The sequence below is a fragment of the Salvelinus alpinus genome, chromosome 11, assembly GCF_045679555.1.
Source record: "Salvelinus alpinus chromosome 11, SLU_Salpinus.1, whole genome shotgun sequence".
NCBI classification, from domain to species: Eukaryota; Metazoa; Chordata; class Actinopteri; order Salmoniformes; family Salmonidae; genus Salvelinus; species Salvelinus alpinus.
In genome coordinates, this window is record NC_092096.1 from 57976290 (window position 1) to 57992946 (window position 16657).

At 40.6% G+C, this 16657-nt stretch overlaps 1 protein-coding gene across 6 annotated transcripts in view; it reads right to left on the reverse strand.

Annotated features, from left to right (window-relative positions):
* Nucleotides 1-8992: 8992 nt before the first annotated feature.
* LOC139534554 (adhesion G protein-coupled receptor L3-like) overlaps nucleotides 8993-16657 on the reverse strand; it is a 301582-nt gene continuing 293917 nt past the window's right edge. The window contains exons 22-24 of one of the 6 annotated variants that reach the window (XM_071333761.1): nucleotides 15584-15712; nucleotides 14087-14104; nucleotides 8993-12298 (exon numbers count right to left, since the gene is read on the reverse strand). In XM_071333761.1, the coding sequence (XP_071189862.1) occupies nucleotides 11307-12298; nucleotides 14087-14104; nucleotides 15584-15712 (1139 nt within the window). In that variant the 3' untranslated portion in view covers nucleotides 8993-11306. Of the gene's footprint in view, nucleotides 12299-14052; nucleotides 14105-15583; nucleotides 15713-16657 lie in introns of all 6 variants that reach the window. The other 5 variants (XM_071333765.1, XM_071333763.1, XM_071333762.1 and 2 more) reach the window with 5 other exon arrangements.

Below are 16657 nucleotides of genomic sequence, written 5' to 3' on the forward strand. Positions count from 1 at the left end.
TCCACCCTCTGGTGGTATGGATAACTTGTTATTATGTATCCAAAGAAACCCGGAGTCTAATAAAGGTCCTATTTATCAAATTACTATAGGCGGAATTAGGTGTTTTTGGTTCAAAATGGGTCAAAATGACCCCAAATTACTTAATTGACAAAGTAATGAAAACATTAGAAGAATTGAATAACGATCAAAGATATGTCTCTGGGGTCAAAATGGGGTCAAAATGTGGGTAGCTTGAGGGTTAAGAAATTCATTAATATTATATAATGTGGCAACCCTAGAGCCAACATTCAAGCCAACATTTGATTTAAACAATTAACTAAACTTCCATAGCATTCCTTAAATGAAATAAACACATTTTGCATAGCCTTTCATTTTAGACTACCCACAATGCATTACCTCAAGGTGCAATACCACCACACAGAAATGTGTGGCAGTGGCAGCACACAAGCATGAGGAGCATCAGTTCATTTCTCTGTCTGTGTGTTTTAGCTTTAGTTCTACTTTCTCCAGAGTTGAGGAGAGAATAATGGCTTCTTACTTATTGGCGACATGGCCTGCCTCTTTCACACAGAGAGCTCTTGTTATTGAACAGATCCCGGTTGTCAGGGAGGGCCAAAGCCCTCTTCTGTGCACCAGCTCACTGACTCTGTGAGGTGACTACTGATTAGGTGCAGGAAGTGTGTCTCCTTTGTGTCGGGATGTGTGGCGCTTCAACTGGTTGTCGAGTACAAACCCAGAGGCTTTTCAGTCGACAAGAATGCAAAAGAAACCGCTTGCTTTTCCAGCCTATGCCATTATGTTAAATTCCCCTTTTATTTTCAGTATGCAAGGGGCAAGACTGTGTCACAGTAAGCCTAGCTTTTAGATAAATGGGAAAATGCTACAAAGTATGGCTTCCAGACAATCCATGAATGTTGCAGTGTTCCCTTAAGAATTCCTTTGAAGTTCAAACAGGTGGCTGGTGTGTGCGCGCATTTGTTAATTAGGCATATGCACGTTGACATGTTGCATAATGCATGCATATAAGTCAGAGAATGGACAAGCTGTCTTGTTACACCAGTTCTTGTCTCAGTGTATGGTTAACCTGTAAGGTTAAATATGATGGACTTCACCACATTATCACATCTAGTCACAGATGCCAAGCATAAGTAGTTGCATAATAAAAAAAAAAGATCAAATGACTAAAGAGCTACTGAATGGGAATCCTTCAATAACTGGATATCCCGTTAACACTATATACTCTATACACAGCTTTTTGCACAGTGTTGACCTCATGAATTTGTTCTGCTCCAAAAAACACAAAAATACAAAAACGACCTACATGGTTAACATCTGAATATCTTCAAGGACGCACTCAGATCTTTGACTCCTCCCTGTTGGCTTGAAGGACAGCTCCATATTGAGTGAAATGTGTGATGACTTAATGTATCATGCAAAGTAACAGAGCTTTGTCTAGCTTTGTCACGTTGGCATGCTGCATGTTTTTCATTTGTATTCCAAGATAGGTGAGGCAATCATTTGATGAAATTAAAGAGACAGAGAGAGATTTTTTTGTTATGATGAATTGTCTTCAATATGTCATGGGTCCAAATAACACAACCTGCCTAAAACAATTGAAATAGTACGAGGCTATATAACCTTACAGAAAAGTAATTAACCTAAACCTAACCTACAGTGTAAGGTAGAGAGGATAAGAACGACTAGAAAGAGTAGGCTTTCCCTTTCTTTCTCACTCTCTCGCTTTCTTTCTATGCAAACCTACTGTCTCATATTTTACACAATCTAATATAATTTACACATTCATTAATTAATAATTCACACTAGTCCAATATAGGTCTGTCTATTCATGGCTACATTTGCAACAGTTTCTACCACACTCCAAAGGATTTCCAATTGAAATTAACACAATCAAAGTGAAAATTACACAAGGACATGCAACCAATTAATAATTTAACTGCATTGTTCAAACGTTGATATTCAGCCTACGTGCAGATGAATCATTCCATAAAAGCTCTGAAGTGAAAGATATGGTACAATTCCTATTCTAACACGCACATCTCATTTGAATGCCCTTCGTTGAACTTTGAATGGCATTGAACCTTTGATCAAAATGCCACATTGTTTGCCAGACATTGTGGATTCAGAAACAAATCCCCCACTGACTTATTGATGATTAGATGAATATGAAAAACACTAAATGGCAGAGCAATCAATATCATACGATCTCATATCATGTTTTTAGTATTTTTTTTTTTAACTCCATATACAACCTTGTAAATATGAACAGCAGCTTACAGACACACACAAACAACTACATCTCATCTGCCCAGACCCTCATGCTCACACCCCCATTCCTAGTGCCTGCATTATTGTTTGCCACTTGGTCGTAAATTTGATCAATCACCCACGCTATTTCAATATTTAAATTAATAATTGGGTTATTCCATTGTGTTAATGATGGCAGATTGATTGTTTTGCGGGTTTTTAGTATATATTTTGTCAAGATGAGTGATGAGAAGAGAATCGTCCAGCCTATTGGGTATCTCACTACACCCCCATATGCCATGTCTTGAAATATGCAGACGGATGGATTAAAAGTTTGTTTACATTGTTTTACTTCTGACAGCCAACTTTCTCGCTCTGTCCACAACAGTCTGCCCTGTTTATTAAAGGACATTATCAAACATTAATGAGGAGGCATTGAGACGTCAAATATTTTGACAGGAGGAAATGAGAGGTTGCGGTCCTGGGTGATATTATGCAACTTCCTCCTCAGATTTCCCAGTGCAACTCTCCGAGAGGAAAATCAAATCCAGATTTAAGCAGGCTGCCGGATGATCCAATTACAAACATGGCACAGTATGACTTCATCCTCTGCAATAGACTCTGCAGCATGCTAACATTGGCATCCGTACATCTCCAGCCCCTGTCACAAAACCAGATGTACACACATTAGCGATAGCAATGATGATCACATCGCAGTGGTCACCAATGAACATAGCTCCTTGGAGAGCTCCATGAGATGTACCAATTTTGTTATCCGTCTGTTTGTGTGTGCTGTTTGGGTGCAATATATTTCTTTATAGATTGAGATGGTCTGCTTGGAGTGAATATTCACGTCAGTTGAAATGTGTGGTGAAACATGCATGGCATCCATTTTGTTTATGACAGGGGTAATTGCTTGCTGTTGGGGTAGGTGGTAGCTTACTTGGCAAGCTTAGCACAGTTGATTCAAGAATGACTTACCAGACACCTTGATTGGACTGGAAGAGGCAAGAGATCTTAAGAGTTAAAAGCAACTCTATGGCATGTCAAAGACAATATGGTGGATTTGTAAGCATGTAAAATAGGGACTGTCTCTCTGGTGACCTCTCTGGTTCTTCCTAGTTCACAACCTGTTGTTTGAGTGGACAGAGAAAGAGATTTTTGGACAGAAGTGGCGTTCAACACAATTCAGCTGTGGAATAAAGTTCAGTTCAACAGTATTAAAATGCTGGCTACCATGAAATTTGTGGATAACTCAGTCAGCTAATCCTAACCCTAAACTTTACTTTACAGGAACACTGGTCATAATCAAGCAAGGTCAGCAGATTAATTTATCAGTTAATAGTCTTTTTTTTTTTTTACAATGTTCTTATTAAACAGTGTGCACTTCCATTGCATAAGCTATTGTTTGTGCTTTCTTAAAGAACACAGAAAGAACACAACCTTTTCCAAATATCTGGCAGATCATCAAGAAAATGTGGCCAATGTCTGCAGGCTGGACATTAGGAAGACTTAGAGGACACAGATGAGAGACTGCTGCTCCAGGTTTCAAGGTTTAAGAGTGCTGGCGGGGTGTCTGGACCCATCACACCTAGCCCACTGTGACACTATCTACCGATTCAATCTACAATATGCTGAAGAAAATGGTCTAAATCCTCGGGGGGGGGGGGGGGGCCTTTAACAGAAAATAATTCTGCCCTTGAAACACTCAGGGCCGTCTTTTGATTAGATGATGCTATCTTTGTTTAGACTTCAGCATCTAGGGCCTTGTGTTCATATATTTAATAAAAATACAATTGCCCGGCCCCAGCCCCAATAAAGGCTAGTTATCTCGTCATCTTTAATTCAAAGATTATCAGTGTTGATTGGCACTTGAAACAGAGGTGGAACCCCCCCACCCAAAAATGGGCCAGTGACAATGTCAAGAATCCATCCACTTGTCAAAGCTCAGGTGTTTCGGGTCAGATTTCTTCCTATTACCTTGACTTAAGGCCAGACACCGGGTGAATACCATTAGGCTTCCAGCTAAAAATGTCTGGCCATATCCCTCTATTCTTCTTTTCATTTAACTGGACTAGACAATATAACAAATGGGTAAGGTTCCCTTATTGCAAAGTGGTGCTCATTATATACACTCTATTCCAGTCCTCCAGTACCCCCAACCACACACATTTTTGTTGTAGCCCCGGACAAGCACACTTGATTCAACTTGTCGACTAATCATCAAGTCCTTAATGAGTTGAATCAGGTGCGTTTGTCCGGTGCTACAACAAAAATGTGTGCTGTTGGGGGTACTGGAGGACTGGCATTGGGAAACACTGCTTATTGTAAACATATTGATATTGCCAACAGATGTGATGTCTGCAATGAACACAACAATCACCACCATTAATATCTTTGATGATTAATTCATGCTATATTTTCTCTGGAAGTTAACCAGTCACTTTCTACCAAAAGAGCTAATACGCACTGCTACAAACAAGATATTACCAAATATCACAGATTTACAAGTGCCTCAAATCAATGTCTGGACTGATTTCGTATACAGGGCAGCAGCTTTGTCATTGCACAAGTGGGATCCTGTTATATGCTGTTCACCCCCATGTTGTAAACTACAGTACATTCTGCAGGTCCCTGAACAGTCATTACCGGGCTGCTGGCCTGCATCTATTGTGGCCTGTACACAGTAAGAATGATCTTCCAGATGAACTGGTTGTGGGCTTCAAGGGAATGTCAGACGACCTGTTTGCCCATGGCATCGGAAGCAGGCCAACTCCCAGATGACGTAGTTCTTGAACACGGCAAACATTTAAGGGTCGCACAGGACTGTGGTCGCCACCCTCAACAGTCATAAACAGGGGCGACGCAATGGTATCCTAAGGCATATTTATGGGTGAAATACGTGATAGAGGTGCCTTGGTGTACAGTTAAAAACATTTTATTTTATTTACCTAGGCAAGTCCAGTTAAAGCTAAGGATGATGCATGCCAGGAGTAGAGAGACTTGCGAATGAAATCCACAAGATATATTCTGGATGATTGATGTAAAACTGCATAGTAGGTGTTTGAATGACTTTCATAATTCAATAACAGTTTAGTGTAACATAACTCATTGCACTGAATTGAAGACATTTCCAAGTAAGCCATTGGCCTCTAAAACAAAAGAGTACCACTAGACCAACTAGTAGAACACACCAAGTGTAGCCAGTGTGTAGTGATGTTTCATCGTGAATTTAGAAATGTGTTCTCCTAAATCACCCTCACAACATAGTTTACCTGCAGTTGTTTACCCCAACTTTTTAAAAGCTCTCCAAGATAAACTGTAGCCTTGGTCATGTCTCCTTTTACAAGAATGACCAGAGGGTAGCAAACATTGACAAAATCCCCTTAAATCAATGTTATCTCAACAGAAAAGGGTAGGGAGGCAGTTTCTTTTATTTGCAAGGACTGTCAGGTCGTACCAATACACAAAACCAAGAGATGACATTGATTCACCTTTCATTTGGAATTCTGCAGGGCATTCGCCCATTGATTTTACAGGGAGGGTCAGATACGAAAATGTGCCATTTGATATATATGTCATATCTGACCTACTCCTTCACTGGTATTCATACACAACATACAAGTGTCTCCGAACACACACACACACACACACAATGGTTTTCCCAAAACAATCTCTTCAACTGAACAGCCAGCAATCCCTGCAAGTTGAACACTTCACCTTCTCAACACATCTACATTGAAGCCGCCCGGCCCTATAGCCCAGGGACCATCAACTAGATTGGGCCGCAGGTCGAGTTTTTCTTGAATGGATGGTCAGTAACATAATTACAAATCATTTGTAGACTGCAAATTGATCGCAAGAAGCCCAAACAGATATAATATTTGACTAAAACAATCATTTCAATCCTTGCTTACATTTGTATATGATCACATATCTCTCTCTATTATGCGTGGGAATACTTTGAAACAGATTTCCAAAATTAAAATCCCTTGGAACTGATTTGCGGGTGTTTTTACAGTCTTAGGTAAAAAAATATAAATAATACATTTTGCTTAAATAAAATCACCCGCGGGCTGAAGTTGGCCGACGGGACGCCAGTCCTTCTCCTGAAGTACTTAACCAATGTCTTCATATCGGTTCCTCACTATTCACTATAAATAACTTTATATCATATCAGCCATATATTAACGACAAGACCAACCAGAAAGTTCAAATGGTATTTTGCAAAACATACTTATGTGACCATCATAACATCACCAATGTCTTACTGTACTTAGAAGATAATGCTAATAAAATTAGATTCCAAACAGTGATACTCTTAAGTGCCCTTTTTCTTGATTTGCTGTACATGTTCCCTCAAACCAACAAAGGACAGCGGGCATCCTTTCAAGCTGCAAATTGCAATAACATGCACAATAACAAAGAGTGGTCCCACTCCCTATAGAATGTGTCTCAATTACTGACAGATATGTAATTTAGCTGTCAGACCAAGCGTTGATAACTTTCTTTTCTTATTTTTCTACAGACAACCTTGTTGTTCATTTTGTCACGGAATGCTTTGTGAACATTAACAACCAAACATGCAATATGACATTACAAAATTAGAAAGTTTACATTGTTGTTTTCGATATGGAAGGATTTGAAGTTCTTGTTCTTCATTTATAAAGGAGAGCGAGGTTATTTTTTCTAATGGCCGACAGGATGGGTGGCATGGACAGGCGATGGAGAGGAAGGAGGGATGAGGGGATAGACAATATCCTTCCTTGTCAGGACCAAGGATATCTACGGTTACATGGACTGTCTGGGGGATGTGTTGTCTGAAAGGATTCAAGGGGGATTTTCAAGTTTGAAATTAATAATTGTGTATTTATGCCCTCTACCAGTGGGGGACAAAAAAAGTTTCATTTACTACATAAGGAGAGTTGTGTTGCCTGTATGAAGTTGTTTTTAGACTAGGAAACCATTTAAAACAACAAGTTGAATGTATGATTTATTGATTGCATAATAAGTGAAGCAGTTCCACGAAATGAGTCCCTTTGCGTTTCTTTAATATTTTAATTCGAAATTGTGCATCAATATTGAATTTTAAAATCCTGTTATATTAAATGAAGTGCCCTTTAATATAGACCACATGGAACATTCAATACATATGACGTTTAATATGAAAAAAGACTCACTACTAAAGTGCCAAAATTCTGTATTTTGACACATCCCTCTGTGCACACTCTAAACTCCAGGAAGATTTAACCCAGTTAACCTCAAGTTTCACCACCATTGTAAAGCCCTAGTTATTCTGTTGCTTTGACAAAGTCATTTCTGAAGATGATTATTTATTTCATGTGATTAGTGATTCATTTTAGGGAGAATTATATATATTAAAAAAATAAGAATTAAGGTCCACCCTGTTACGTGAACTGAACTCTCGTTTTAATATGGTGAGACTACTCCATTTTAAGTTGTTTAAAAGAAAGAAACTGAACATCTAATAATCAGATCATAGTGTGAAAGCAGGTTCTATACTTCTGCGCCATTTTCTGATGTTTTGAGGTGGAAAACTGAGTGGGTCGAGCGTAACACGTCAACCCACGTCAACCCATAGATAGAGAGGCTAGAAATGTTTTAACAATTTAAATGTTTAGTGAAACTTGCATTCAATTGCCCCCGTCGCACACTTGCTTCCATTCCCCGTCACAAAGGGATTTATGGCTGATTTAAGATGTAATTGTCAACCCTGTTACTTTATTTGGCACTTAATAGCATTACTCTAGTCATTTTATTTAAACTCTTGACATGGGAAAACATGTATTTTGTTATGTTGAACGTGCTCTTCCTGACAGAATGTAAAAATGGTGAAATAAAATGTGTTTTTTCCCACCAAGTTACACTACCTAAAAGGGACTATTCATTCGAATGCTCTTTCTTGAAATGGATAAAAGGAAAGTTATTTTGTCTTTTCCCCTGGGACCTACAGTATGATAACTGATTCAATTATTTAAGGCCCTTAGTGAGATGCCACACACTGCAGTCTCAAAATATTTAGAGCCTTCCCCCTCACAGAACTAACGCTTATCTACAGATAAAGACTAATTTGACATTTTCTCACATTTCCAGTGAATGTGATTGATCTGCCGACCCAAAAAAGTTAATTAAAGCATCCTCCACACGCGCTAACATGCATCAGCATTAGATCATAGCCATCAACACACAAGCGCACGCACACACACACAAGGCTCAGCGGTTGAGTAGTTGTGTCGATTCCAGACCTGTTTACTCATGACGGGGTCGTTTTGTGCAGCATGGCAGAGGCGGTGAGGGCCCGGGGCCCACTTATGAGCCAGTGTAATGACTCATTAATAAAGTGAATGGAGGCCAGAGTCCCTTTTTCAGCACGTTTCATTAACTCACCCACTTTGTAAACGCCAGTCAAACTGACACGCGGCGAGGGCCATAGCTCTTCACTGCTACCCGAGAGAGATCTAAGAGGGGATCCAGCCTCATGCATATCCATGGGGAGGAAGGAAGTGTCCCTTTAGTGGCGGCGGGCCGCGAGCAGTTATGAGACGAGCCTCACATCCCCTTGTCATTTTTCACTAGGACTCGGCCATCAATCACATCTGCGACTCCATGAATACAGGATTGGAGGCGGACATTTTCTTTTTTGTCCTACTGCTTTGAATGCATAACATGCAAAAACCAATAAAGCAAAGTAATAAGGAGAGAAGTGCCGAGTTTCAGAAACAATATATTTGATTGGGTGAAATGTTACTGCTTCATAGGAATTGTCAAATGCAACAGTCTACACAGCATGGACCATATTTTATGTACAGTACAACACTGGCATGACATTCATTGTCCGATCCAATGGCTCTTCACTATAAGCATCTTGACATACAGTACATGTAGCTACAGCTTGCACAACATTATATGACGCATGTCATGTCATATTGGGTCATTACCAGCATCACATAGCTGACCATGGTCCTGTCATCAAGCATTGGAAAAGTTAAAACATCTGGAAAGGGCAAAATGTTCAAGGTACAGTTCACCCAAATTTCAAAATGACATTGGTTTCCTTAGTCTATAAGAAGTCTATGGACAAGATAAGACATCTATGCTGTGGTGTAATTTTGTTTAGTTTTTTTTTTACATGGCCACTATAACTGCAGCAGTCTCCATACCCACTCAGTTGAGAAAGTCAATCATTTGAAGAAAAAAAACATGGTCATGACAGATATTCAAGTAATAATCAAGGCAAATATTAATACAAAAAAATGAATGATTGCTTACCCACCTTTCTTCATAGCTCATGTCAGGGTAAACTGATGGATGTTCACTCTCTTATTCACCCACATGTTATCCTCCATGTTCAGAGTAAATATTATACCAGCAGTGACACATTTCCATGTATTGTGTTCATGAAATAGCTATTTAAACAGAGCTCATACAACACCTTTATATGCAAGGCCTTGCGTTGCCTTTTGGAGTAATAGCAATGTAAAACCCACAGAAAAACACAACCTTTGTGATAACTATGTGGTAAATCTTAATCAGTCATTTATTTGTTGGCAAACAAGTTTCACTGTTACAACAAATATTAGTTATGAGGTCATTCAACTTGGAAACCAATACAAAAATGAATAAATAAAAAAGCCATAACCACTCACAATAAAAATGAATCTGTGCTGCTGAATTCTTTACCTCGATTTTTCACTTTATTTTGTAGTTTGAACTAATAAATAAATAATCTTTTCCCTTGAGGAAGAAAAGAAAATACATTTCCCGTTGTTTTTCTCACTAGAAACGTTCACTCTTCAAAAAGTAAAATACGGCCTCTTTTTCGGTTTGCCTAGTGCTTATTGATATTCAACGTGTTCTGTCTCTCTAAGAATGCACCGGTCTCTTATAACTGATGCAGGCCAACACTTGGCTAACTTTTCAGACACTTGTGATGTGTTCCTTCTATGGTGTGTGAACCATCCTTCTCTTTCTATCTACACAGTGAAGAAATAATCGAACTGTGAAATAAAAATGGCTTGGAAAACATTGGTGGTTACATTGCTAAAGAGAGAAAAATCATGTACGGTAAGTGTTTTGTTTTGTGATTTTTTTTGGGGTGTTATTTCGTTTTGTTGCTTTGTTTGTCGTTTCTTGAAAAAAATGCTCATACTGGTGTCAAGACCAGCACAACAGAAAGGAAAGGCTCCTAACCAACTACATTTACAGAGACAAAGGTTTGGGTGGAACAAAAATCATACTAATATGTGCAACGCTAGTATCTGTACATTTACATAGAAATATCTCATAATTCTGTTATTTGTTTTTTTCTCTCCCTCTTTTTCGACAATTGTTATTGTTACAGCAAAATAAAAATAAAACAACAAAACCAAAAATATGCTGTAAAGCACATGGGATTTAAAGAGGTCCTTCATGATATTGTTCAAAATCAGTTTAGTCGAACTTGCAGGAACACTTCAGAAAAAAATGTGCTGCAATATCACTAGAGAGGAAGAAAACCCCTTAAAAAGCCATTATGGATACAGAAGTATAATAAAATAGTCTTTCTTGATTTGTTCTGATTTGAACTCTACACATCTACTAGTAGCAGAATGTTTTTTTGTGGCTGTTTGTAGTTCCTTTGGACTGTCAAATCGCATTTCAGAGCACGAGATCCCACCGTCCCGAGTGCTCATCTCCCCTCACACTAAGGGGAAAACATCCATCCACACAGGGTTCGGGCATCTCAACCAAAAAAAAAAAAGAAGTGAAATGCACATCAATAGACTTCTCCAACATCCAACCCAGACTAGATGTATTATCCACAAAACATAACAGTTTCAATATTCTGTCTGCGGTCAGTACTGGGACTGGCATCAGTTTCGATTATAGTCTTCGGGACAAAGAGTAAAAAAAAAGGCTACCACTGCCGACGATTGATCAGCACAAAGGGAACGCGTAGGGCGAAGTGGGGGGGGAAGAAGGGGAACCACGGCGAGAGAAGGGATTGGGGCGGATGGGTCAGGGGAGTTGGTTTTGTAGGCCTATAGGCTGGTGACCAGGTGCGAGGGCTCCTGGGGGGACTCTTCAGGGGACAGATCCTCCTTATTGGGGGGCACGATGAACCCATCACTGCTGCCCCTCCCTAGTTGGTAGTAGGAGTGCAGCTGGTTACGTGAGCCCAGGTTAGGCATGCTCTTGTAGTAGACATCGTCCTGGCTGGCCTCGGGGCTCTTGCCCCCTGCCGGGTGGCCCTCTCCAGCATCTTTATCGGCGAGGATGGCGGTAGTGGTGGTGGTGGTGCCGGAGTCTGTGGTCTCCGGTAGGCCTGCCAGCACGGGCATGCTGGTGTAGAGGGAGTCCCTGGGATGGTGCAGGTGGTGGGGGTGGCGGCTGGGGGAAGTGGGCTCCACATCCAGGGTATGCTCGTTGGTGAGCAGGGGGAAGAAACTCTCGCTGTTCTCCTGCGGGATCCGCCGGCGGGACGAGGACGAGGTGGTGGTGGCCGAGGAGAAGGCTGGGTGGTGGTGGTGGGGGAGCGGAGGCTGATGCGGCGGGCCCTGGTTGTGGAGGTGGTTGTGGTGGAGGTTGTCAACGGGTGGCAGCAAAGGGGGTCTCTGGGGCAGAAGAGGGGCGTTGGACTCTTCCCGAATCAACTCCAGGCCCAGACCTTCATCATGGAGGTGCGGAGGGAAGGAAGAATGCTCATCCAAGTCCAACGCCACGTTCATCCCCCCCATCCCCCCCAGGCCAACATCCTTGCCTCCATTGCTCATGTTGTTCACCAGCTTGTTCATGAGGTTGCGGTTTTGCTCAGCAGAGCGGTCGTGGTTGTTCAGGTAGGAGGGGATGTAGTTAGACGTCAGCTCTTTCAGGATCTTCTTCTCCAGCGTAGTCTCCTTGTGGTTGTAGCCCCGGTCGATGATCTGGACGCAGTCGCTCATGTAGTCGGCGCTGGCGATGCTGTAGCCGTGGTTACCATTCAGTGGTAGAGTATCCATGACACTTGTATCCCGGGCATTGTTCAGGATTCCCTCTGGAGAGAAGAGAGGGATGGAAGTAGCGGTCGCTCATTAGAATGGCTAAATGTCATCCGCTTGGACGTGTTCACGCACACATTAAGCCTGGCAAAACTCTGCTTTCTTTTAATGTGAGGTGCAACCTTCAGGGTGGCACACAGATTGTGCTATTTAGTTGAACCTTTTCACTATAATTTTGTGTTGGGTATATATGGTATGTCTACAAATGGCAGGATTCTCTAAATGATTTAACATAGTCAGTCGATTCTAGATATGCTTACCTTTTCACACACACACAAAACACAAATTCAGAGTAAAATGATATATTCAAATCGTACTTGTAATGCAATTACATTTCTGTCATAATTCTATATGTTTGGCTTGTGTTGTAGTTGGGAATAAATTTGTCCAAAGATGAGAACACTTATACATGTGTGACAATCGACAACATTTAAAGCTTTATGCACATACACTCAAACGACAACAAACCACAACCATGCATTTCATTTTAAGAGCGAGATACACAACATACATCTTCTGGACCCCAGTCATATAGGCCCCCGATTTAAAGGTTAACTCAGCAATATGCCATAATCATCTAGTGCGGGGCAACTTCCTGCCTACAGCAAATCAACAAAAACAGCATTTAAAATCTGCCACAATGTGGGCAATGGAGATGGTGCAAATTGGGAAGAGCCAATAGTAGCAGTCTCGATAGATGTGAATGTTGTTGTTGATATCTGTAAGCATGATGTCATACTGCTGAGTCTACCTTTCAGAAAGCTTCATCTTAAATTGAGTTGGCTATGGAATAACATAGAAAGAAAGTTCATAGTAAACTTACTGACTTTGTAATGATAAATATACTGTAGACCATAGAGCAGGGTTTCTCCAACGTGGTCCTGGGGACCCAAATGGGTGCACATTTGAGCTTTTTGCCGTAGCACTACACAGCAAATAATAACTCATCACCAAGCTTTAATGATTTGAATCAGCTGTGAGGTGCTAGGGGAAAAAACAAAACGTGCTCCCCTCGGGGTCCCCAGGACCGAGTTTGGGAAACGCTGCCATAGAGGGTTCGGCGATGAGGGTAAACTTGACAATTATACGTTAGGAAAGGACTTTCTGTTCTCTCATGCAGAGAAAGTATGGATTCCCAATTGTAAAATGTTCACGGAGATGTCAACATTCAGCCTCACACAAGGTCATCAGGCTAGTTCAAATGTCTCTAAAGTTAAGCCTCTTTCCCCTACTTTTTTTTGCAGTTAAAATATTCATGTACAACGTAAAACTATGCTGGTGATGACCGAGTTCCAAGATTGGCCGACATCTGAGATGAATCCGATATCTGAGGACCATGAGCATGTCGGCTACTTTGGCCAATTTAATCTTAAATTATGGATTACAATTATGTCAACTATAAGTGACAATGACATCTTATGATATCAAATGGATGCACCTTGGGCTGGTCATTTTGAAGAACATATTAAGATCTTTCAAAGCATCTCCTTTGTGTGAATATAGTTGACGGATATTCTCCAGAAGAGGTTAATCATTTCGGAGGAACGTCTGACATTTTGAACAGCTCATTGAACATTGTTCAATGAACAATAGTATTCACACATGAATTTAGATTGACTCTCACATTTCTATTTGTCAGAGGAAGACCTGTGTTTTTGAAATTGGATTTCTACTTCCAAATAAGACGACTGTATTCTCATTCCCCTTCGTCAGCATAGAGTGAAAAGAAAGTAAATCTAAGGTCAATTACATTTGGTAAGCAATGTTTAGTTTGACTCCCATACTTGTCTCTCTGTAAGGCACTTTTAGGGACAGCATGAGGAGAAGGAAAGACAAAGAAAAAACACAAGTAAGCATAACAGTGACAGGTAGAAGAGACGTGCACACAGGGTTGATGATGCTTCCAGAAATGACCTCCCGTGCGTCATGTAAACCTTTCTAAGAAACTATGATCACAGTATATTCAAAGGGGGGGAAATGAGTTTACATATATGATGTATTAATCTTGCTATAACATGTTAGTGATCTCCATTGCCAACAAACACTTGAGCACATGCCCCTATAACTATTAGATGTGTTTTGCATAGACGTTTGCTGAAGTTTGTAGTGGCTGTTAAGATCGAACCAAACCATGGATTACAGTTTCTGTTCTCGTGGCCCATAGAATACTTCCCAGGTGAGCAACCACCTGACAACAAGTTGTAAAATCCTAAACGTCCCCTTTAACTTTACAGCTCAGGTGTTAAAAATCACACCTACAGCAACCTACATGCATTTCCTGTGGTAACATTTGGGCAAAACCGTTATATTCAACTGACATGCACCAAGTCATGACAGACTTGTAGAATGTGTAAGATATGAGCAAGATTTTTTTTTAATGGATTAGTTCACATGCATCACTTTATTGATATTTTCATAATGATCCAGTGAGTAATATGTGAGTACTACTGTATGTAGCACTATTGAGTACTATTTTGGATTGGTTAAACTCATCCATACAGTATAGTCTCTGCTGGAGTTACTGACCTGATTAAATAAAATTGAGTCCCATTTTCAGATGTGACACATTTTGCCTGACACAAGTACTTTTAATACAAATGGGCAGCTTTGGTAGAAGAATGTATTATTTTGTCGTAGCGCCTTGATGTTGTTTTTCACAGAGTTTGAGGCACATAAGTACCAATGCAATACTGGCCATTTACATCATTGGGAATGTTCAGTCGGATTATATATAGAGTCGTAAACATTCCAACATTATAACATCATGTTGTCTTATTGGAAAGGGGCCCAGAGGCAGAACAGTTATGTTGTTTATACTAGTTCATCAGTTGCACAACTTTGTATTTTTCATATTAGGATCATAGATTGGGAGGACTAACAGAACAAAGATGTTAATTTAACCAACTACCAGCAACACTTAGAAGATAACAGACATAAGAATGTAGACGCACAGGACAACAGTGCAGCAAAACCTTAACAAGTGACCGGTGGTGTGTTGGGCTCCCAATAGGCGCACCAACGTCCCTTCCCAATTGTTTTGTGTTTGTCGCACCATTTCCCCACACTGAATTATGCATGCAGGCACATGAATAAGTTTGGAGTGTGACAAAATGATTCCCAATGGGAAGCCACCATACACCCCCTCCCACCAAAAGCATCCAGCGAAAAAAACAAACAAGAGAAAGGTGATAAAGCAATTTTTTTTGTTGTTGTAGCAAACAAGTAAGCTCTAGCGACATTCTAGCGACATTTTTGAAGGAATGAAAAGAAGGCTAGCACACCTTGCGTGTTGTACATGCCCACTGACGGGTTGTTATAGACGGCCGAATCCCCGAGCAATGTGTTATAGGGATTGTTAGTGCCATGGGGACGGAGGAGAGCGTTAGTTATAAGATGGTTAGCCATAGCCCCTGGAGCAGCCAGATAGAGACAGAGGGAGGGAGAGAGAGATAAGACATAGAGGGAGAAAGAAAAAGAGAGAGAGAGACATGTCAGTCAGGCAGATGCAGCCGAGGCAATGGCAGCAATAAACATTCACACGATCATTAGGGCGAGTTGTTAAACAGTTGGGCTACAGACGTAGCAAAGCTTGAAACAGACTGACATGACCATGGTTTATCAAGACGGCAGCAGTGAGGTAGGTCAATAATGTTTGGTTTTTTTCTTAATGGGATAAATGGACATTTAGCATTGCTAGCTTTGGTGTGCTCACATTCAAGACATGATCAGCTGCGTGTGCAACAGTACAGTACGTTTAAGAATAGACACATTCAAAGCAAAGACATAACACTTCAGTAACGGACCTGAACACAACATGATCAAATCACCACTGTTGACAGATTAAGACATGTTAATACCAAAGTATACCAGGTTTTTCTGCTTTACTCAAATCTGATTTGAATACGCTATGAAAGCTTTTGGCAGGTACCATTTCAAGGTTACTGTATTACGGTGTGTAAATGTTCTAGATCTCCCATGCATTTTGTCCAGTGAAATTCTTTGCATTCAACTTTCCCGCAAAGGAACACCCTTAAATGAAACATCCTCATGGATGGTAGGCCCAGTCACAGCGCTCATTGTGGTCCCTTCGCACAATACCGGTTCTTTATGCTCGACTGCTTTCGAACATAAGCAGAGGTTTCTGATTCTATTTGTCCAAATGTCACCCCTGGACTATGTGGCTGTGACTGATGTCTTGGTCTGTGTGACTAATCTGCTCCCAGATCAGTTCTAAATAATATTTTTGACTTTGAGCAATGTGACTAACTGTAGCTAGACAATAAGAATATTTATATGAAGGAGCAGGAAGTACTGTAGTTTGGATGTGGGTTTGGATTCTGCGCAGCCGTTAGTGA